Raw genomic sequence first — 23,858 nt, 5'->3', positions numbered from 1 at the left:
TAATTATCTTAATAATTTTGTTTAGCAATGTTTATTTATTATTTTTATTCTTTGGACATCTATTCCAATGAGAAAAAATTTGATACGGTTTGTTTTTCCTTGTTAGACTTTAACTTTGAAATAGTCGTCCTTTTCAATAAGCAATAAAATATTTAAGTTTGTTTGTATGGTAAATGATGCGGCATAGATAAACCATTGGTGATTTTATTCATTCCAAACTGGATAAAGAGAGGTACATCTATGATCTAATGATCTTTTTAGAGGTATTTAATCCTCTAGAAAAATGAATTCTATAGAAATCGACCCTTAAAATAATTTTATCATTTGAGTATCTAATATCAAATCTACTGTGCCCATGGGAGTCCAAATCTTTTGATCCATATTTTTATAGATTAAGGGATGGATTATATAGAATTATGATTGAATTATGATCTGATCCATTTTTTTATGGGCCAGAGGATGGACTACATAGAATTGTGACTGGATCATGATCGTGATCGTAATCTAACCACAATTGATTATGATGTCTTTCTGTGTTCACCGTCTCCTCCAAATTATAATTTGGATCGGAGTGGGTGGCCAAAGGTCATCCGAAGACCGCCGATGGTGAACAAGTGACCAGATCTCCTGATCCATATTTTTATAGATCAATAAACGAACTACATAGAATTGTGGTCGGATCGTGGTCTGGTCCACATTTTTTGGACCGAGGGATGGATCATATGGAATTATGATTGAATCATGCCCATAACTTAATCAATGCAACCCTCAATTGTCCAACTTAGCATAGAATTTGGGTTAGGTCATCCGATTTGAGATGGGACTTAGGCTCGAGATAATCAACTTGTACCTAAACTTAAATAGAGTTTGCCAATTCCCAGGCGAGCTCAACCTAAGTCAATCCGTGTCACGTTCAAATCAATCATAACCTGCTAAAACTCAAGGGACACAGAATTACAGAGGTGCGGCCTCATCTATCCACCCCCAATATATTAGGAAATGGTGCCAGTATGAGCAGATTTAGTTCTACTATTTTCTTTCCCTTCACTACTATCTTTCTTTCAACTCTCATACTTAATTTGACTTTTGACTTAAGTACTGGAGGACCTACTAAGGTATGCCTTGGATCTCTTTGCTTAATCTTTCTAATCTTCATTGTCCGAAGGTTCCTCCTACAAGGTATGCCTTGGATCTCTTTGCTTAATCTTTCTAATCTTCATTGTCCGAAGGATTTCATTCGATTCCCAATAGTACTCTGTTAATAGAAGTCAACTCAGAAAAGATTGATAATAACCAGCCCTACTAAAACCCACCCTACAAGAGTTGACCTGACGGGAGGCAATCCAATAGAAGATGACCCAACATAAAGAATCGACTTGATGCACCCAACTTGCCAAAAGATCCAACCACTGACAAGACGAGGAGTCAACCCATATCCTCTCCTGATCTTAGACCGGATAAGTAAGAATAATATTCACATCTTCATTGTAACAAATGTGATTACATTCATTCCATACGTCCTTCATAGTTTGCCCCAGCTATATGAAGTGAGGTAAATCATGAAGTCAACTTATAACAAACTGTCAAGTGACTAGGGGATGAAAAGAGTTCTTTCAAAAAACATACGTCCACCGAGAATTGATTCATGCCCCCATTATAGTAAAACTGTTACTCCCCTATGATCAACTGGGCACCCCGTGGGGACAATATTCACGCCTTCTTTGATATCATATAGTATGAAGGCTAATTGGATCTGCAGACCTGACAATTTACGGAAAGACTTAGTAGGTCAAAAGTGAGTCAAGCAATTCTGTATGGTAAGTAAAGTAAATCAATAGAGGAGAGTGATTTAGTAAGGACGAGTCACAATTTAGGACTTAGACATTAGTCCAATTTAGATCCATTTTAGAAACATAAACTGAAACCATACTAAATCTTAGTCTTGAAAAGACATGATCTAATTCATAATATTTTTTATATTGTATTAACTTTATTTTGCAGGTTACACTTTATTTTTAGACTAACACATTTTACAGGGTTGAAGTAGCAAAAATCAGCCTCGGATGAACAGTGTCCGAGGAGCCTCAAAGGTGCTAGGAGGCGCCTCGGATCGGCGCTTGGAGGCACCTTGGACCAATGGCAGATAAAACTTCGTGGCACGGAAGCACCCCTAAAGGCATTGGACGTGCCTCATAGGTGTAAATACCCTGTGATAGTTTTGATATTATCGACCAAATCAAGTTAAGTCTTGTTGTCTTTTGATGTCTTATGTCTAAGTGTGCAGGAACTTAGGAGCACAGAAAGTCAAGTGAAAGATGCAGCTAGTAAGAAGGATGACATGGGAGAGAGTCTACGGAAGGACGAGAAGGAATTACGCGATGTTTCCGAGGAAGAGTACGCTGGCAAACAAGAAGGAAGCCCGCGGTGTTTCCGAGGGACGAAAAGTCAGAGCGGAAGCTGCTCGAGAATGCTAGAAAATGGGGTTTAGGTAAGTTTTATTCTGGATGACCGAGATCACCAAGTGAACAGAGCCAGAGCGGAAGCTTAACCAAAAAGTCAACTTTGAGTTGACTCTAATATAGGCACCCAGAGCTATTCCGGGCGCCCAGACCAGTTTGGTGCCATCCGGGGTGCCTCGACCTCTTCGACACTATGGATCAAATCTGCAAGGGTCTGAGCGCCTGAAGCAGGTCTAGGCGCCCAAAGCGGGATAAAATTTTATCCTACGTCTGTTGTGTAGCCTTTTGCGTGACGACAAGATTTGCCACGCCAAGGGCACCTGACCTGTGCCATGTCAGTAAACGATCATTTTCGACCAATGGACTATAAATAGAGCTTTGGTCTTCTCCTTTTCATACAACACATTATGTACTATGAATCTCTTTATGTTTTCCATGTACGAGGGTTCTCCGCCTCTGACGTTTTGTTCGAGAATGAGATCTTTATAATGAGCCTATTTACCTTGGAGTAACAATCCTTTGATTACCAACCAAGTAAAATTGTTTGTCTCGTACTTAATTTAATTCTATTATTTCTTTTTATTTAAGTGTGTAATTGTGCTAAGCCCGATTGTTTGAGAAAGATATTGTCGTTTTTATGTTGTGCAGGGCAATTCACCCCCCCTCTTGTCGGCCACAAAGGATCAACAATTGGTATCAAAACAAGGTCATCTCAGAAGGACTAACTGCCAACTAAAGCAAAGACGATAGTTGGAACAAGCATTCACCTGTCGAAGTTCGAAGGAGACTTCACACGCTAGAAGAAAAAAATGGAGGTATATTTTTAAACTAATTTTGATATTTTTTTAATTTTAAAAAATAGTTTTGCAGTACCTACTGACAATAACGATAAGTTGAAGAAAGAAGAACACTGGATAAAGAAGGAACAAGCCGAATTTGTGGCAAATGGAAAAGCAGAATTCCATTTACTAAGCGTGTTGCCACCACAAGTGGTAAATCGAATCGGAGTCTATGAGTCTACAAAAGACCTCTGGAAAAAATTCCTAGAGCTTTACGAAGGATCATCCGAAGTCAAGCTCGTAAGGAGAGATTTACTTCAAAACCAACTGACTAATCTGCGACTAAAAGAAGGTGAAACAATTTCTCAACTGCATGCCAAACTAAAAGAGCTAGTCATCGAACTCACAAATCTCGGAGAAGCACAAAAATCTAAAGGCTATGTGAGACGAAAAATCGTCATCAGATTCGGAAGTCGTAGTCTATGCCAGACTTGCACTGATGGTAAGTCACCAAAAAGATCATGAAGCAAGCTTATCCGAAATGAGCATAGAGAGCATCGATAAAAGGGGGCCACGTCAGAAGGAAGTAGCAATATAGGGGAGTATCAGACAACGAAATCGACAAGGTAAGTTAGGTACGATCTCTACCTCTTGATAAATTATATAAGCTTATAAAAATGCTTTTGAAAATTTTTTGTCATTTAAAAATTGAAAATGAAAATTTTTTAAAAGAAAATGAAGAATTAAAAATAACATTAGCAGCATCCTGTCGATTAGAAGATTTTGACAAATTTAAAATAGAAAATAAAAAATTGAAAGAACAAATAGAACATTTGAAGATTCTGCATGTTTGAATGCTACTACTTCAAACTTTAGAGGACTAAATTAGCATTTTACATACCATAAGGGCTAAATTAGGAAATTACTATGAAAATATATTTTGAAATAATTTCTAATCAATCCAATAGGTAGAAACATATATTGTTTTGGTGTAGGGAGCACCAGACGATCGAACCTGAGTTTTGATTATGATAAAGAGTTCAAAAGTTAAGATGACTTTTGATCTAACAAGTGTGTCTGAGCTTGCAGAAAAGTTCTAAGTGTTCTTAGGCAAAAATCATAGTGGATTCTAGGCAGTTGGAAACCCCTAGGGGGAAGTAACCCTAGGTTATAGAAAGTCCTAGTTGCGGTTAGACAACGAAGTCCTGGTTTGGGGAACTGGGCAAAATCTTAGTAGATCAAGGATGTCTGGTAAAATCCTAGAGTCAAGGATTCTAGGTCAAAATCCTAGGAGTCGCGAACACCAGGTGAAATATTGGATGAGTCGGGAATTGGACGTCCAACGAAAAAGCCTTGAAGTCTCGGATGTTCAGCAAAAGTCCAAACAGTCTAAAGGACTAGTCTAGCAAAAGGTAACTCTTCTGAAAAGAGTAGGTGAGGACGCGCTCCCGGAAGAGAGAATAGTAGGCATCGGTCCAACCTAGAGTTTCAGCGAAACTCAAAGTCAGGACCGGACAGTACGAAGGCTGTCAAAACTTATCTTTACATGTTATTTGCCTTTTATTCTAACTCTGTTTTACAAGAATATTAACACTTTGCATGTTAGAATTTTAGCTTGTTCGGTCGACCGAATATTGGGATCGATCGACCGAACCCTCGAGCAAAAGGACCAAATAAGTAGTGGCTTGATTGGATTCAACCAAGGGATCGATCAACCGAACCTCGGGTTCAGTCGATCGAATAGTGGATACGCAGCGACTTGATTGAATCGGGTTGATTGAACCAGATAAGCCAACAAGGATAACGAGATCGGTTGACTGAACAATTGGATCGGTCGACCGAACGAAGGCTTTATCCAAAGCGACAGTATCTGGATGGGAATCTAGATAGATGTAGAAGGTTCAGTCGACCAATCAGGGAGGATCGATCAATCGATCAGTGTCAGGTTAAAGACTGATCCTGAGATTAGTAGATTTGGATCAGGTCTAGCTCAGCTATAAAATGAGGTTCGACTAACAACTTCAAAGACAAACATTCAGAATAACTTGAGCTCTTGCGTGCACTCCGGAAACGTCTAAACACTGCTCTGACGACGATCAAGCCAGAAGATCAATTTCTCCAAGTTGTCGGTAACTATTTTGGTTTTATACAATACTTGTACGCTTCATCTCTATAATCAATACTTGTAAAAAAATTTCGATACTATAGTGATTGCCCAACAAAAACACTCTCAAGTTCGAGTATTGGAGTAGGAGTCGTCACAAGCTCCGAACCAAGTAAATCTTGGTGTTTGCGATTATTTGTTGTTTCTTTTAGTCCATTGTGTTTACTCCAAAGTTTTTAAACAAATGAGAAATAGCCATGAGTGTTATTCACCGCCAACACGTCTCGATCCTACATATTAGGTTCTAAAACCATGATTTGATTAAATTTTTATGCATGTCTTACTTTTAAATTGATTTAATACTTTTTTTGTCTAAATAAATTGTTTTGTATAATTTTTGTTTGACATTAATTTGATCTTAATTTTTATGAGAAAGAGGACTTTATTAATTACTCGTAGAAAATTTTTTAAAATTTTTTAGTTGTTGAATTATTCTTTATAAATCTTTTAACAAAAATTATATGGTTTTTAATTTAAAAATATTTTGCAGAGTTGTTTTTACAAACTTTATTTTTCTATGAAAATTTATCATATTCTCTATTCATGAAAATATTTTTAAAAATTTTTTTTATCGTTATTGAATTTTATATGAATTATTTATCTAAATACTAACTTTTAATATTAAGAATTCTCAAAGAGTAATTTTTTAAAAATATATTTTGTCTGAAAAATAATTTCTCTATTACATTCTCAGAAATTTTTTCAAGATTTTTTCGAACTTAAAAACTATTTTTAAGTATTTTTTATGAAAATACATCTTTCGATAGAAAATAAGTTATTACTGCTCAAATTATTTTCAAGTTTTTGTAAATTTTATAACCGCTTTGATATGTTTGTTTAACTATTATAAAAATCTTCAAAAATTTTCAACACTTAAAATTCATTTTAAAATTATTTCTCCAAAACTACTTTATAAATCACAAAAGTTAAAATTTTGAAAATTTTAATTCCATAAGTTTTCTTAATATTAGTAAATTTTTCCCTTAGAGATTATTTTAGATTTATTTCAAAAAAAAATTCTAATATTTCTCCTATTTTTAATATAATCAAAAGGGAAGAATCAGAGATTAAGAGGGTGTTTGGCTAAACTTATTAAAAACAGCTTATAAGTTCGTATAGCTTATAAGTTGTTTTAGGAGCTTATAAGTTGTTAGGTCTTATTTTAAAAATAAGTTGTTAAAATGTTTGGGTGAACTTATTACAAACAACTTAAAGATATTGATGTGTTTGGTATTATAAGATCTTTTTATTAATAAAATTACAAAAAAGGATATAATACTATTAATAGAGGGTTTTGAGATTTTTATTAATAGAGGGTTTTGGGCGAATTTCTGCATCGGGAGAGAGAAAATTAGAAAGAGACGTTGGCGGAGAAGATAACACAACGTTGGAAGAAAAGTGGGCGGAGATAAAAAGATATTAGGCTTATAAAAATTTATGGAGGATAAGATGGAGATTTATGAAATTATATAAGGATATTTTAGAGAAACAAATTATTAAAATAAGATCTTTTTTTAAAAAGTAGGGTTTCCATACTTTTTTAAAAATAGCTTATAATCTCCAAAACAGCTTATTTTGACAACTTATAAGTTATTTGAAAAAAAATTTACCAAACAAATTTGAAGAGTTTATAAGCTTCAAAACAGCTTATAAGCTGTATTCGAGAGCTTATAAGCTCAGCCAAACACCCTCTAAGTTTAGGGGAGAGCATATTTTTTATTATTATTAATTACAAATTATGTACATGTTATTTTAATGTTATTTGTTTTGCTAATTTGCTTTACTCTAACTTAATTTGGGTTGCTCACATCAAAAATAGGGAGATTGTAAGTACCCCGTGGTAGTTTTGATATGATCAACCAAATCAAGTTAGGTCCTGTTATCTTTTGATGTCTTGTGTTTAAGTGTGCAAGAACTTAGGAGTACAGAAAGTCGAGCATAAGACACAACTAGCGAGAAAGATGGCACGGGAGAGAGTTGACGGACTCAGTGCGTCCGAAGGACGAGGTGTTGTGGAAGAGTACGTTAGCAGACGAGAAGGAAGCACGTGACGTTTCCGAGGGATGAGAAGCTGGAACGAAAGACTGCTTGAGAAGGCCAAAAAATGGGTTTGGTTGAGCCCTATTCCAGATAACTGAGATCACCCAAGCGATCAGAGCTAGAGTGGAAGCTTGGCAGAAAGTCAACTTTGAGTTGACTCTAGTCCGAACGCCTAGACCAGTTTGGTGCCATCCAGGGCGCCTCGACCTCTTCGGCGCTGTGGATCAGATCCGCAAGAGCTCAGGCGCTCGAAGCGGGTCCAGGCGCCCGGAGTAGGATAAAATTTTATCCTGTACTTGTTGCATAGCCGTTTGCGTGACGATAAGATTTGCCATGTTGGGGGCGCCCGAAGAAGGTCCAGGTGCCCGGACCGTGCCACGTCAACAAACAGTCATTTTTGACTAGTGGGTTATAAATAGAACCATGGTCTTCTCCTTTTTATACAACACACTCTGTACTACGAATCTCTTTCCGTTTTTCATTTTCAAGCTTAATTTCCTATATGAGACTTCTCCACCTCCGATGTTTTGTTCAAGAAGGAGATCTTCATAGTTAGGGTTGTAAACGAGCCAAGCCGAGCCGAGCTTTGGGGTGTTCAAGCTTGTTAGCTTTTGAAATGATTGTTCAAGCTTGTTAGCTTTTGAAATGATTGTTCAAGCTTGACTTGGTTTATTTTTATGAGGTTGAGCTTATTTAAAACTTGGCTTGTTTAAATGTTATCGAGCTCTCACTTCAAACTTGACTTGAGCTTGGTTCGTTTATATGTTATCGTGCTCTCAATTCAAGTTTGTTTGATTGTTTAAAATTTTTAGTTGTTTGATTGATTATTGAGCTTGATAATTTAAACTTATTTGTGTATATTATTTTATTTTGTTATTTATTTAGTATATTGAAAAGAGTTTTATTAATGAATATGGTTCGTGTCATTGTTCACGAACGTTGTTCACGAACGTTAATGAGCTGAACATGTATGTGTTCAAGCTAGTTTATTTAGTTTAACGAGATGTTCAAGTTTGTTTGTTTAATTAACCTTATGTATATTGAACGAATATAAACAAATTTTTATCAAGTCGAATACCAAGCTTGTTCACGAACGCTCGGTTCATTTATAACCCTATTTGATGCGGCGATAAGGAGGAGTCTACCTGATATGAGTCAATTTCCATGGTGTAGGTCAAAGTCAAGGTGGTCAACGTCGGAGCTTACTTGAGTGGGAAGTGGTTATATCAACCGATTGGAGGAATCACAGCCCGGTCGGGCATCTGAGTAAACCAATGTCGGGTCAGCCCGGTCGACAAGAGAGTAAGCCGAGAGGGCCAAGAGCCCGAACCGTGTAGGCCACTCGTCCGGCTCGATGTATGGCGTTGGCATTTGTACACATGATGAACTGATAAAATAATAAAAGAGGAAAAATTAAATAATTATAAGAGGAAGAGAAGACAAAAGAAAACACTCCATCTATCATTGAATAAGGAGAAGCCAAGACAAAGACGCCTTCTGTCTACAGTTAATATCATTAAATAGGGGCATATGAAGGGTCACCAAGACAGGTATAAAAGAGTACGATAGGTATGAAAAAAAGGCAAGATTGATCTTTCTATGATCTTTGTTTCCTCTTCTACTGTTTCTTCTTCTTTTTCTGACTTGGGCGTCGGAGGGCCAACGCCAGGGACCCCTTCCCTGGTTTGGTTTTGTTTTGCAGAGAGGAGCGAGGTCTTCATCCAGTCAACAAAACTACCACCTCCTTGACTTTCCAACTTTACGCCTTCGGATAGGATCACTATTCATAGTGAGCCTATTTGCCTTGGACTAACAACCATCTAATTGCCAACTAAGTAAAATTATTTGTCTCGTATTTAGTTTGATTCTATTATTATTTTATTTAAATGTGTAATTGTGTTAAGCCCGATTGTTTGAGAAAAGTATTTGTTAGAGTGTATACTAAAAGCCTAGCTTTTTGTAAATATTTATTTTGAAATAAAGAATCACATTGGTCAAATATCTATATTTATATGCTAAGTGTAGTTGTTCAATTAATTTATATTGTAGATAACATGGTGTGTGGTGTCACACACAGAAGATCATGTTATCAGTTCCTTATAAGTTATAAAAAGTAGCTCATGACTAAGATGGAAAGAAACAAACCATTGGAATAGTCGTAGTGTAATTTGGTATTAGTTTATCTTAACTATAAAATTACACTAGTACACTCTGAGTGTATTGAGCAGGACCATTTGAGGTAGTTTCTTTTTATACTGACTATATAAAAGAACAATACCTCTGTTATTATGGAAGTGTGTACTCTTAATAATGATACAATAACAACCACATATACTTAATACTTATTTCTTTAATTTATCAAAGGGTGCGATTTAACTCGTTAAATCAATATGCCCGATAAGTTGGGAAATAATATTATTTATATGGTGTGTTGTTGATTATAGAATGAAACTGTGTCCTAGTAATCTAGGTTGATGATGTCCCCTTGAGGAGCTCATAATGATTGTCATGTAAACCTTACAGGTGGATTTAGTCCGACATGACGATAAAGTTGAGTGGTACTACTCTTGGAGCTAGATATTAATTAAGTGAGTTGTCAATAACTCATTTAATTAGTGGACATTCAATATCTTAAATACAGGGAGACTAACACACTCATGATAAAAAGGAGCTCATATAGTAATATGGGATTAGTGCGGTACTGCAATAATAACTCTTTAATGGAATGAGATATTATTAATGAACTTGAGTTGGGTGTTCGGGGTGAACACGGGAAGCTTAAGTTCATCGGGAGACCAAAACCAATTCCTCCTCTCGGTCCCTTTCGTAGTCTCTTATTTATAAAGTCTTATACCCACCTAAACCCATCTTCTTACCCCATCTATAGGTGGTCGTCCAAGCCAAGCTTGGAGCCCAAGCAAGGGCCGACCAAAATAAGCCTTGGATGGATCAAGTGGTGGCCGACCCTAGCTTGGAGCCCAAGCTTAGGTGGCCAACCACAATAAAAATAAAAAAGATTTTATTTTAAAATCTTTCCTAATGTTGGAAGACATGATTTTAAAAGAAAGTTTTAAAATTAAATTTTACCTTTTATAGTTTCTACAAAAGATTAAGAGAAATGTTTGATATCTTTCCTTATTTGTAGATTGAAAGGAAGATTTTAGTTTTGGAGAAAACTTTCCTTATTGTAATCATCCACATGTTTTAATAGAGAGATTTTAATTTATAAAAGTTTCCTTTTATAACCAACCATGAAGGAAATTTTTAAAAGCGAAATTTTTATTTTAAAAATTTTTGGAAACAAATTAGAAAATTTTAATTTGTGTTTAAAACTTTCCATGTTTGGAGGACTTGTAGGGGCTAACCACATTAAAGGTTTATGAGGAAATTTTAATTAAATTTTCCTTATTAGCTATTGGCAAGGAAAATAAGGAAGTTTTAATTATGTTTAAAACTTTCCTTATTTACCAAGACCAAAGAATATAAAAAGAGGGTAGAGGTGCCTCACCTCACAACAACACATCTATTATTCCTCTACTCTATTCCTTAGTGGTGGTCGGCCCTCATCCTTCATCACCTCCTTTTCTTCTTCTTTGGTGGTCGGCGGCATCAACTCTCAAGGAGCTTGTTGGTGGCCGGATTTTGCTTGGAGAAGAAGTAGAGAAAGGAGACTTGGTTTCTTAGTATCCCTTGGAGCTTGGTTGGTGGCCAAAGTTCTTCATCTCAAGGAGATTGTTGGTGGTCGAAACTTGCAAGGAGAAGGAGGCTTGGGTGGATTCTCGTCTCAGTAGATCGTCGCCCACACGACGTCCAAGATAAGAAGAGCAATACGATAGAAGATTGTGAGGTCTATAAGCTACAAAAGGTATAACTAGTTATTAATTTCCACATCATAACTAGTTTATTCTTTTGTTTAGATCTTGAAATATCAAATACAAGAGGCTAACGATTCTAGGTTTCGAATTTATGATTCGATTTTGTGTTTCTTTTGTTTTTCGATCTTGTGATTCGATTATTCTTAATGGTTAAACCTAGGGTTACTATAAGGAGATTAAATATTGAATTTCGTTGAAAGACTTTGTCTAGAAAGTGGTAGATGATCTCATACCCAAGAAGGCCTAGTGTCTCGTCATGTTTAACCTAGAAGCCGATCTCTGAAATAAATATTTAATCAAATTTGTAATATAGATGGATTTGGATTAATAATGTTAAGCATCATATGCGATCCAAGTCTAAACCTCTAAAAATAGATAAGTTGAATTTGGAATCAATAATGTTAAGTTCTGTTTGTGATTCCAAATTTAATTTCTAAAGAACACAATAGGTTGTTAGGAAAGGTTCAGGACTTGTACAAAATTTTTATACAGGGGAACCGGTACGATATTCCAAGTAGCAAGCAACAATTGGCATCAGAGCTAGGGTTTGCCTCTGTGTGTTTGGTTTTCAGTTTAATTATGCACATGTCATACATAATTTAGGCAGGATAATAGTATGATATGCTAACTCTGTGGTTGTAGGTTCCAACTATTATGACCTATTGTGATTGTGTGTCATTGGACCCTCGGACATGTCAAGAGCATTTTATGTGTGTGCATGATTATATGTATTAAATACAACAGGAGCTGTATTAGTTTTAGGATTTTACATTTTTGTTTCGATCTAGATTACATGTACATTTCCTTGTGGAATATAGGATCGATAAATGTAAAATTCTATTTTTGTCGCGGATTGTATCCTTGCGAGGTGTGGTACTATTTGAGGACCAGAGGTGCAGCGGAATAAGAAGCAAGATAGATGCGACGACTAGACCTGATTGCGGTGGCTAAAGATAGTAGCAGCTAGGGTTGGCAGCACACGGAGGACATTGATGAAAGAAGTCATAATAGTTGGAAAAATTAATTTTCATATTTATTGCTTTTATTTACTGTGATGTGTGTGATGTGTGCTTGTATGGTTAAAATTCCTCACCTTAAATAACTAAGTGGGAGAGGGATTAGTAATAAATTCCACGATCTCCATTACTGGTTTGTAAGTGATACAACAAACTTGCGTGTTTGCTCTGAGTGTCTCCCTCCACAATGGATGAGTTTGTTTGCGGATCACTAGATTAAACTTCCTTTAAGGATGGTTATAGGAAATTATTTAGGAGCGTGTGATTTGTTGAGACTGATGTGCCCGCTAGAGGGGGGTGAATAGCGTTTCATCGCGCTTTGCGTCAGTTTGCTTCGTCTTGTTGTTGTTTGCTTCTTGTGATGATGTGCAATGGAAAATAAAAGAAACAACACACTACAACACTAACACGTAGATTTACTTGGTATCCACCTCAAGAAGAGGTAACTAGTCCAAAGATCCACATACTTACACACCCTCCACTATGAAAACCCTCCTTTACGGTAACTACCGAAGGCGAAGAAGCCTTACAAGCTCACAATACAACAATAAGCAAGAAGAAAGCCAAATACAAATAACTCTTACAAGATTTTATACAATAAAACCCTAGCTTCTTCTTCTTCTTGTCGTAACTTGCCTCTTGACTTGGACGTGCCTCCAAGAATCTTCAAGACTGGCGGGGAGAGCTGTGGAGAAGCTGTGGAAATTGCCCTTGCAAGCTCGTGTAGAAAATGAATGAAGTTCTTCCGAAGAAATCACACGCCAATGCCTTTATCTGCGCCAACGGTCGAATCCCAATCGATTGGATTGCTCCCAATCGATTGGGGAGACTTTGGATCGATCGACCGATCGATCCAGAGCGCCTCTGTGCTCTCTGGAAATCCCCTGAATCGATTGCCCAATCGATTCACTGTGTTTCGTGCGATTTCCAGAGATATCACACGAAAATCCAACCTCCCAATCGATCAGCCGATCGATTGGAGACTCCCAATCGATCGACCGATCGATTGGGAGGCTTTCTGTGCGATCGGCAAAGGCTCCCAATCGATCAATGGATCGATTAGGAGAACCCTTTGTCACGGGTGCTCTCCCAATCGATCAATCGATCGATTGGGCATGAGCCAATCGATCGGTTGATCGATCCAGCTCCTGTGGACTTGCCCAATCAAGTTCAAAGCCCCCTAAAACCAACATCCGGTCAATTTATGACCTGTTGGTACATCATGTCTAGTATCCGACCATACCCGACCAATCTCGAACTAGCCTTCTAGCCTCCTCCATCAGCCTTGCATCCCTCAGATATCTCCCATCCTTCACGCCTTGCCTTCAGGAGCTTCCTTCGGCCTCATCCTAGTTGTCGGATTATACCACCATACTCGACCAACCTCGAACTAGCCTTCTAGCATCCTCTATCAGCCTTGCGTCCCTCGGATATCTCCCCATCCTTCACGCCTTGCCTTCAAGAGCTTCCTTCGGCCTCATCCTAGTTATCGAGTTCTCCTTGCCAAGTTACACTAGGACTTACCTTACCAATACCACATGCTTGCCAAGTCACACTAGGGTCTGGTATGAACGATTATCCACATATTTGATCTCTAAGGGGTTCAATTAAGGTCGAGTTGATTCAACCTTATTTGTAAAAACTCTCAAGACAAACATTTTTATAGCCCAAGTATATGTAGACGACATAATTTTTGGATCAACAAATTAAAATTTTTTATAAGAATTTATTACATTAATGGAACAAGAGTTTAAAATAAGCTTAGTAGGTAAGCTAACCTATTTTTTAGGTTTATAAGTTAAACAAACAAATGAAGACAATTATATTTATCAATAAAAATGTACAAAAGAATTATTTAGAAAATTTAGAATGGAAAACTCTAAAGAAATAAAAATAGCGATGACCACTAACATAACTTTAGATAGTGATCTAAATGGAAAACTAGTAGATCTAAAATATTATAGAAGTGTTATAGGTATTCTGTTATACTTAACTATAAGTTGACCTGATATTTTATTTACAGTTAGTATGTGTGCTAGATATCAAACCTGTGCTAATGAATCTCAACTAACTAATGTAAAAATAATATTTAGATAATAAAAGGTACACCCAATGTAGGAATTTAATACCCTAGAACAACTAGTTTTGAACTCATTGGTTACTTTGACTCAGATTATGCCAGTTATAAATTATATCAAAAAAGTACAAGTGGTGGATGCCAACTCCTTAGACCATCACTTATCAGCTGGTTTAGTAGAAAATAACACTGTGTTGCTCTATCTGTTACTGAAGTAGAGTACATAGCAATGGTGGAATGTGCATCACAGTTATTATGGATGATGCACACCTTAAAAGATTTTAACCTACACTATAAAGATGTAAAAATATTTATTGATAACATTAGCTCGATCAATTTAATCAAAAAATCCAGTGCATCATTCAAGAACTAAACACATTGAAATTAAACATCACTTTATCTGAAATTATGTTGCTAAAGGAGACATTGAACTCAATTACGTTGAGTCGAAGTCAAATCTAGTTGACATCTTTACCAAACCACTCCCATGAATCAGAATTTAGTAATTTACGACGATAGTTAAGAATGTACACAATAGATTAGAACTTAATCTTTTACTTCATTTTTATCTACAAGCAATTTTCAACTTCTAGGCTACTCATATTTTTCTTAAATTTCCTATTTTTCTAATTTTTCAAAATTTGTTATGGACTTAACTTAGGTTTTCCCTTAGAAATCATGCATCTATAGTTTGTAGGCAGTCTGCATCTCACAAGTACACTAGATTTATCTTGTTCGTGTAATCAAAATATAGAATGACGTGAGATGTATATGACCTTACCTGAACTTTAGATACTTATATCAGTACATCAAAATAAGTCTGGGTGAAAAATATAAAAATACAACGATCAAGTTAAATAATCATTCTTAGTAGATAACTAGTTGGATACATGCACTTAATTTAACTAACCAAGTGAATATTACTATTTTATGATAGCTAGTTAGTAACTAAATGTTAGACATTTAAGGACAAATTTTTTAAATAATTAGTTTCAAAGTAATATCAGGTTAAGCGGGAGGAATTTTTTTAAAACTACTTTAAAAATTACTCTTTGAAATTACTTTGAAAAATATTTTGTAAGATATTTTTGAAAATGCTTCAAAAATTATTTTAAAAATTATTTTGAAAGTATTTGAAAAGTTTTGAAAACTTCTTTGAAAAATATTTTAATTTACAAAATTCGTACACTTTGTAAAAATATTTAAAAATAGTTTGAAAATATCTTTATCTGTTTAGGAAAATGGGCTTCAACATTTACTTTGAAAATACCCTTCAAAAGTCACTTTAAAAATTACTCTATGAAATACTTTGAAAATTAACTTTACTCACTTTTAAAAAATTAATTTGAAACATCTCCTTTAAAAATCACTCTAAAAAATTACTTTCAATAACGCTTTAAAATATTACTAGTTTTATTTTTTTTTTGAAAAGTGTTTTTGAAATTTGCTTTACAAGTATTTTGAAATTTCTTTTGAAACTACTTAAAAAAATATTTTACAAAATACTTGCAAAAAATACCTTAATTTTAAATTTTACTTTGAACATTCTTGGCTTTTTAAATCATCATTTTTAATAACTCCTCCCTGAAATAAACCTACCTATCTTTAGCTAGGGTTACCCTAGGGTTAACGCCCCCTAGGGTTTTTCACCTGCCTAACCGTAGCTAGGATTTTTCATCACCTAGGGTTACCACCCCCTAGGAGCTAGGGTTACCACACCCTAGCATTTTCCACCTACCTAGAATCCACTAGGACTTCTACCTAAGAACACTTAGGACTTTTCCTACAAGCTCATTCAAACTTATTAGATCACAAGACAAATTAACTTTGGACCCTTTGATATAATCAAAACTCAGGTTCAATCGTCTGGTGCTCCATGCACCAACAAATGGGTTAGTCATCTCGATGTCAAAAGAATGCTTGTTTTTTTGGTCCGTTCTTACATTTGACCTAAGATAGAAAATGATGTGGATACTTATGTGAAAACTTGTCTGTGTGCCAACAAGATAAGACTGACCAAAAAAAGTGGAATTGCTCCAACCATTGTCTATTCTAGAAAACCTTAGGTTTTAGTTTTTATGGACTTTATTAATGGGTTTCCAAAGGTTAATGACATATCTTCTATCATGGTTGTAGGGGATAAATTCTCAAAATTGATGTTGAACTCTTTTATTGAAATGTGGTAACGTTTTTCGGTTCACCTAATGATATTGTGAGTGGCAGAGACACAAGGTTTACTAGGAGATTTTGGGCTTCCTTATTCAACATGATAGGAATGGATATGAAATTCTCTACTACTAACCATTCATAAACTATGGATCAATCATTTACTTGAGGAGTACTTACAACACTATGTTACAGCAAGTCAGAAAAATTAATAACTTTTATTAGATAATGTACAATTCTGCTACAATTTGCACAAGTACTCAACCACTGAAAGAGATCCTTTGAGATAGTGTTGGGGGAGCAACCAACAACTTCTGTGGCAATAGCCAAGCAAAAATATGGGGAGATATACCTTGCAAGAAGATATACCTTGCAAGATATAGATATGCCAGAGAAAACTAATAGTTGTTTGAGGAAGTCCAAGACCGTTTGAGAAAAGCTGCAAAAAGAATGAAAAAGTATGTTGATCAAAGTCGAAGACCCTTAGAATTTTCTATTGGGGATAAAGTGTTGCTAAAACTTACTCCTCAAATCTAGAAGAGAATCAATAGCAAGACTGTTCATAGAGGATTAATTACCAAGTATGATAGACCTTTCGAGATCGTGGAGAAAATTAGTAATGTGACTTATAGGCTGAATTTATCTGAAAGGCTAAAGATGTACCCTACATTTCATATAAGTTTTTTGAAGAAATTTCATGTAGATGAAACACATCTATCAAGAAGCATTGCCAAGAGAGCTCCACCCGTTGTGAAGAAGCAATTCATCAATAATGTTGAAGAAATCTCCATAGAACCTTCGAAATCAGCAAGAAAAATAGAAAGAAAGAATTCTTGATTCTTTGGAAGGGAAAATTTGAATCGGAGGCTACTTGGGAAAGGAATGTTACACTTTGACAATTCGAAAGGAAAATTGAGACATACATGCAAAAGCGTTTGACGAGGATGTTGAGTTCTTTTGGTAGGGGGAGGTTTGTCATCCCTCTAACTCAATAGCAAGGCTGGGCATAAAGATTGGATCGTTACTCCTTTGATCCAACTTATTGGGCATGTGTGTAAGGCATGTCAAGTAGTGATAGGATTTGCGGTAGCGCATGATGGCTGCCCAAGTACAAGTTGAGTGGGAGGTCAACTTGATTATGACAAACAAATGCAGGGATTAGACATACTAGGTTTGAGTATTTAGCTAAAGCAGGCTTGCAGGAAATGCGAGTGATGGCATGCGATGGGCATATGCAATGCAACATAACAGATGGAGCAACAAGGGGGTTGTTTTAGCTAAGTCCACCGAGCCGTGTATGGGCCAATTACAAAGGTGCTGGCTGATATTTTGCACGGTGCTAAAACAGCAAATGATGTAGACAAAAAGTTTGTACATATGGAATGATAGTTGAAAAAAAAAACCTTTCATTGGATCGTTTGTAACCACCAAGCAACTGTTGCCTATGTATTATAAACAAGGAACGCTGGGCAATGGCAAGGCGTAGAGGAAGACGTGAGCAAATATGTAAAGAGTCCACTTTGTAGCCTATCATTTATTGTTGTGAATATAAAGGTTGTGAGTTTTTTTTTTTTTTACAATTGTGTGTTGTTTGCTTGTGATTTTTGTTGTGCCTTTATCTCGCGTATTTTATTGTCTATGTGGCGCATTTGTGGGCAAAATTAAGTGCAAGACTCGATAACACAAGGAAATTTCTAAGATAGAAATTGACTCTGTGACAACTACCATCATGTGGTTGTTGGTCGTTTTGATCTTCTTTTATCGATTATGACATCCTTGTATATCTAGCCATGTTGCTTAAATATTTGATAATCATATAATTAAATTACATGAACTGCTCAGATATATTGTTTGATAAAGCTCTCATAGTTACAAGATTTGTAATGAGTTACGGGCACCAAGCTTAATTTTTTGATTGAAAATTTAGTTTTCATTAATCGAATATGGACATGATCAATTAATAACTAAAATTGTTCAAGTAAGACAGGTTAGTCTAATATGATCGAAAATATTGACTCACATGAATTTACTTCATAGTCACGAATAAACAAATGCTAACTCGAGTATTTGTGAATATATTGTGAAACCATATAAATAGTGATAAGAAATTGATGAGAATTAATTTTGCTGTAAAATAAATTTTAAATAATACATCTTACCCATGTAACCGCTATAACAATTTTAAATAATGCATTTAAAAAAGAATAATAAAGAATATCCTTTTTATTTTAGCAAATTTATACATTTGGACTGCAAAACATGTTATCATCATATTTTTTATTTTTTATTTTTTTTAAAAAAATCTTGTATATTAATAATTACACCCTAACCAAAACCTTATCTACCTCTTCCCCTCTTGCTCCCTTCTCCAAACTCCTCGCTAATGGCGATGGCGAGCTCTTCCTCTGCGCTCATTTTCCTAAAACCCGTACTCACCTCTCCTTCTCCAACCCGTCCTCTTCTGCTCCCTCCTCCCGCCCCGACTCCCCCGCGCGCCGTCTTCGCCTCCTCCCTCCGCCACGCCGTCGACGGCCCTCGCTCCTTCAGCCGTCGCGCAGCCTATACGATCCGCGCGACTGCTGTTGGTTCTGACTACTCGTCGAGGAGGGGAGGCGGTAGCAGCGACGAACCCAGGGAGACGATCCTGCTTCCGGGTTGCGATTATAACCATTGGCTCATCGTGATGGAGTTTCCTAAGGATCCAGCGCCCACGCGGGAGCAGATGATCGACACCTATCTAAACACCCTTGCTACTGTCCTTGGAAGGTAATCTTAACTCGGTTCTTTCAAATTTTGTCCATCCTTCTGAATTTAGGTCATAATACAATTGGGGGAAAATGGGTGCCAATTTCTCGAGTATTATAGGCTTATGACATTTGCCCGAAAACCATTTGTACAGCACTTTGGCAGTGACATGGAATGATGCTTGTATATTTCATGTAATCCAGTTTGGTTTATAAACTTCTTAACCTATTTATTATACAATAATCAAATTAGATGCATTGGTAAGATTACTAAATAATCTGCTTAGTATCAAGATTACTTAAAATAGAATTATCCAAAAAAATTAAAAATGAAGAAGAAGAAAAAATAAGACTTGGATACAATTGAAGAATACTCAATCTCAAGAACCGTTGATGCATTGGTCAGAATTGGATGGGTACAATTGAAGATGATTGATGAGTTAGCTTTTCAGTGAGCGGAATAGCTCTTTCTGACTATAGATTAAGCAAGTGGGTGTGTGGATAAATACATGTTGGGTTGAGTTTGGTCAGGATAGACTTGGGTCTGGTTGAGTTTGCCCGAATAGAATGTAGTCTAGCCAAAGTGGTTCAGTATCCAGTGGATTCATCTGAATTGGTTGCACTTTGGATCTAGTATGGGGTTTGATTTAGTTTGCCCAATTGGATATAGTCTGGCTGAATTAGCTCAGGGTCCTATCCAATCTAGAATGGTTGGTTTTAGCTTTTAGACTTTGGCATGGCTTTTGAAATGGAAGAAATGGACTTCCCTCACCATGAATGAGGTTCTTTCTCTCCCTCTGCTAAAAGTTGCAGATGGCTGCCAAGAGCTACAAGAAACTACAAAAGTCTTAGAAAAAGTGTTAAAAAAACTGGAGCACTCCCCTTTTATAGGCCCCAGAGTGAGTGTGCTCCAATCTCCTCTTTCGCAATGAACTGTGTTCACGTTGTTATTCTCTAGGTCGTGCATGTGCTGCTCATCGAGCAATGTTTAAGTTAGTGATAATTTTATCCACATTATGTATATATATGCACATTAGCTAGTTTACAGCGAATAGATTTTTCTCCACTTTTTTTTTAATCAATATACAGATGTTGATTAGCACAGCCTTAGAGAAACTGGTGTTTGTTTAGACAAATTGTTGCATAGGAGGTTTTTGCACTTCCGATCCTCTATTTACTTGTAACAGCCAGTCGTCTAATTTATCCCATTACCCTTGGAATAGCAGATTGATCAATGAAGATCATATAGCTGATTCAGTTTGCTAGGTTTTGATCAATGAATAAATATTGCACAATATTCACATAAGATGGTAAATTTAAATGTGGCAGAACTAATTCGAACAAATTGCTGCTTTTTTGCTATTATCATATGCCATTTGTGTTTTAGATGGCTGCTGGCATGTAAAGTTTCTTGCCAGTAAGTTGCATATAAAGTCATTGCTCATTTAAATTAGTCACATGCCTTTGTTTTGTTGCCTTGCAGCATGGAAGAAGCTAAGAAAAACATGTATGCTTTTAGTACGACAACCTATACTGGTTTCCAGTGTACTGTATCTGAAGAAACATCAGAAAAGTTCAAGGGTATCCTTAGTTCTGTGAGAATTTACCTGTATTTTGAAAGTTCAACTATAATGCATGCCCAATGTTTTTGCTATCTTGCAGGATTACCGGGTGTTCTTTGGGTACTACCTGATTCATATATCGATGTTAAGAACAAAGATTATGGAGGTTAGTTAATGTACAAGCATTCAGAGTTATTTTCTGTCACCGTGTGTGTTCATGGCCTTATGAGCAAAATTTTCTTTTCTACTTTTTGTTGGTTGTTTTCAGGTGACAAATATATAAACGGGGAGATAATCCCATGCACTTATCCTACTTATCAACCAAAGCAACGCAGCTCAAAGAATGAAAGCCGAAAATATGTGAGACGGAGGGATGGCCCCCCGCCTGAGCGCAGAAGAGCAGGTGGAGAACCCTCTCAGGCTGGATCCGCCTCTGCCTGAGTAATGCAGTACACTGCTTGGGAATTTAGTCTCAGTTGGTTAATTTCGCTCTTTCGCAAGTTATAGTTATCATGTTGAAGGTCTTGAAGTTGAGATCCATGAACAATTAATTTTATGTAAGCTGACTAATGAAACTGATTACTATGTTATTTTCGTGTCGATGACGGTTTGGTCGATATAGTTTGATCATATTTATCCTAATTATGCCCCAGCCTACCTACTTACCTACCTAAGCTCAGATTAAAGCATTTTTAGAGACCTATTATTGTGCTTGCGCATTTTGTGTCACATTGTTTATTTATTATAGGATTAATTCGAATAGACGATCATACGCAAATCTTACTGATATCTTCAATATTCAAGTCTTCATGTTTTCCACAATCATGAATCCTTGCATAGTCGTGAAAAACATCGACCTTTCCAATTGTTCACATGAAGTCCGCTCCAAAATTACATCTTTAGGATTATTGTTTATGACTATATTTAGCCAATTACGATCAAGCAATTCCAGTAAAAAAACATCCGAAAATTTAAAAAAAAACTACTAAAAAGGATGCCAGGCTTACGAAAGTAAAGTGTAGCTTAAACAAGTTGGAAAGTCTAGTGCCAGGATATTTCGGTATCAACTAAAATGCAAAGAAATAAAGACATCATGTTTGTGCATTTCATAAGACCATCTAAGTGAATGAATATTGTAACATAATTTTAACTCTTCTCTGATTTGCTTTCAAGCTCCTTTCTAAGTTGCAGCGAAAAGTCGTCATTCACATCATCATCATCCCAATCATCTTCCCACTGTTGCATAGTTTCTTCGCCTTCTCCCTTCTCCCATTCTGCAACAAGTACATTACAGTGGAGTAGTGATCCCCATTGTTCGGAGTGATTAAAAGAAAAGAAAAAACAGAACATTTCACACCATTAAATCAACAAAAGTCTAATTCCATATATTATACATTCTCTTATTTAATAAAGAGCGACTTCATCAAGTAGCAAATGAAAATATTACAATATCTTTTATCAGCATAGGTAGAAATCTTGATGGCGCCCATTTTAAACAATTGGGGTTACTATTGATCACAAGCAAAATACTAGGGCAAACTTCAAAAGAACACAATATAACACATCTGAAGTAATAAACATTACCGCGAGGAATAATTTCTAATCAATCTATTACAAATTACAATCTCATAATGTATGGCAGAATTAGATTACAATCAAAAGGACTAGTTACCAACCGAAGGAATCAATTTTCACCATCCTATCTCATCAGCCTATCCAAAGCCCATCCAACCAGATTGCTAGATGAAGCCAGTGGATACAACTTAGTAGTGACAGTGTAAAATAATTAGAAATTCTTGAGTCTTTTTGTACAATGACTTCTTGAATTGTAGGATAAAAAATCTATAGACTAATTTGCCCATCACCTAATATCCGCTGATAGTGTTTAAAGGCTACTCATTTACAATTAACAAAGTCAATCGTTCTTCTCCTATCCATAGAATTCATGACTTCTTTACATAATCTTTCTAAGCGACAAGGAAAAACAATGAACATGAACAAAAGTCCACTAAAATATTATGCACTTAGAATAAATCTTATTCTAAGACAGGGATTCAAATGGCTTCCATGAGCTCTGCCTCTTGCATCTCATTTTTTCTACAAGACGCTTTGTGGATTGACACATAATTTTATGAATGCCATAACTGCTAACCTTTAGTTTGAGGCGAGTATTATGGAATAGTAAAAACCCACCCTACTAACAACTTATAACAGTCATATCGATTATTATGTTTAATGTATTCACACCAGTTCATGATGTGTCAATCCACAAAGCATAGGATGTACTTCATTGCATAGAATTCGATAGTATTTTCTTACATCGGTTAAGATAAATCATTTTAGAGTTTAAATGGAAAATTTTGCAAAAGTAGTTGTTATATTAGTTTATCCAGAAATGCCTTTCTAGATGATTTCAAATAACTTAAATCTAACCTTCAAAAGTTCCTAAAGGGGCGATTACAGATAAACAATCAAACATAAAATCATTAAGAAGGATATATCACATATCAGATAGCCATATCTATCAAAAACGATGAGAAGGTTCGAAGACGTGTAGAACTGATGGAAAAAGTTTACAAACTCTAAATTGACCTCATCGCAACCCTAGACAGGTTAAGAAAAGCCAATAAGAAAACGACTAAAACTAGCATGCGCAGAACAGCATAAAAAAAAGGGGGGGAAATAAGTCTACACGGGCAAACCCTAAAAATTTTACCTTCCCCGATCTCGAACTCTTCGAACTCGTCGTCGTCGTCGAAGAGGTCGACCTTAGGCACTTCCGCAGCCGCAGGTTTGGTTTCCGTCGCCATCGAAGAACGAAGGTGAGAGATCAAAACCGACAAATTCGTCCGCGAGACGAAGGGGCTGAAAGGAAGATCCCAGAAAGTTGCTTCGGCCGGAAGAAAGAGATGCGGAGGTGTGGGTATTTTGGTCCTTTCAACGGCCAGATTCAAATAGGAAACACGAATTAATTTT

The 23,858-nt window shown here is 36.1% G+C and overlaps 2 protein-coding genes across 3 annotated transcripts; one reads left to right on the top strand and one right to left on the bottom strand.

The window, feature by feature from the left end:
• Positions 1–18,916: 18,916 nt before the first annotated feature.
• Positions 18,917–21,524, top strand: LOC121997237 (multiple organellar RNA editing factor 9, chloroplastic-like). 2 transcript variants are annotated; one of them, XM_042551554.1, is made up of 4 exons: positions 18,917–19,342; positions 20,804–20,901; positions 20,983–21,048; positions 21,151–21,524. In XM_042551554.1, the coding sequence occupies exons 1-4, from the start codon at positions 18,960–18,962 to the stop codon at positions 21,321–21,323; spliced, it is 720 nt and encodes a 239-aa protein (XP_042407488.1). In that variant the 5' UTR covers positions 18,917–18,959; the 3' UTR covers positions 21,324–21,524. The 2 variants fall into 2 exon arrangements, with proteins under 2 accessions (XP_042407488.1, XP_042407487.1); XM_042551553.1 differs by having other exon boundaries at positions 20,804–21,048.
• Positions 21,525–21,885: 361 nt separating this feature from the next.
• Positions 21,886–23,801, bottom strand: LOC121997238 (protein DELETION OF SUV3 SUPPRESSOR 1(I)-like). Its single transcript, XM_042551555.1, has 2 exons — positions 23,599–23,801; positions 21,886–22,156 (listed from the first exon to the last, which is right to left on the bottom strand). Exons 1-2 carry the CDS (start codon positions 23,690–23,692, stop codon positions 22,029–22,031), a joined length of 222 nt encoding a protein of 73 aa, XP_042407489.1. The 5' UTR covers positions 23,693–23,801; the 3' UTR covers positions 21,886–22,028.
• Between the last annotated feature and the right edge of the window lie 57 nt (positions 23,802–23,858).

Source organism: Zingiber officinale, chromosome 6A, assembly GCF_018446385.1.
Source record: "Zingiber officinale cultivar Zhangliang chromosome 6A, Zo_v1.1, whole genome shotgun sequence".
NCBI lineage: Eukaryota > Viridiplantae > Streptophyta > Magnoliopsida > Zingiberales > Zingiberaceae > Zingiber > Zingiber officinale.
Note: the sequence above shows the minus strand (reverse complement) of the source record. Positions and strands in the feature narration are given on the sequence as shown.

Coding starts and splice junctions, on each gene's coding strand:
- LOC121997237 (XM_042551553.1), top strand. CDS start 18,960: ATGGCGATGGCGAGCTCTTCCTCTGCGCTCATTTTCCTAAAACCCGTA. Junction 19,343..20,803: donor CTTGCTACTGTCCTTGGAAG/GTAATCTTAACT, acceptor GTTGCCTTGCAG/CATGGAAGAAGCTAAGAAAA. Junction 21,049..21,150: donor TAAGAACAAAGATTATGGAG/GTTAGTTAATGT, acceptor GGTTGTTTTCAG/GTGACAAATATATAAACGGG.
- LOC121997238 (XM_042551555.1), bottom strand. CDS start 23,692: ATGGCGACGGAAACCAAACCTGCGGCTGCGGAAGTGCCTAAGGTCGAC. Junction 22,157..23,598: donor AGAGTTCGAGATCGGGGAAG/GTAAAATTTTTA, acceptor TACTTGTTGCAG/AATGGGAGAAGGGAGAAGGC.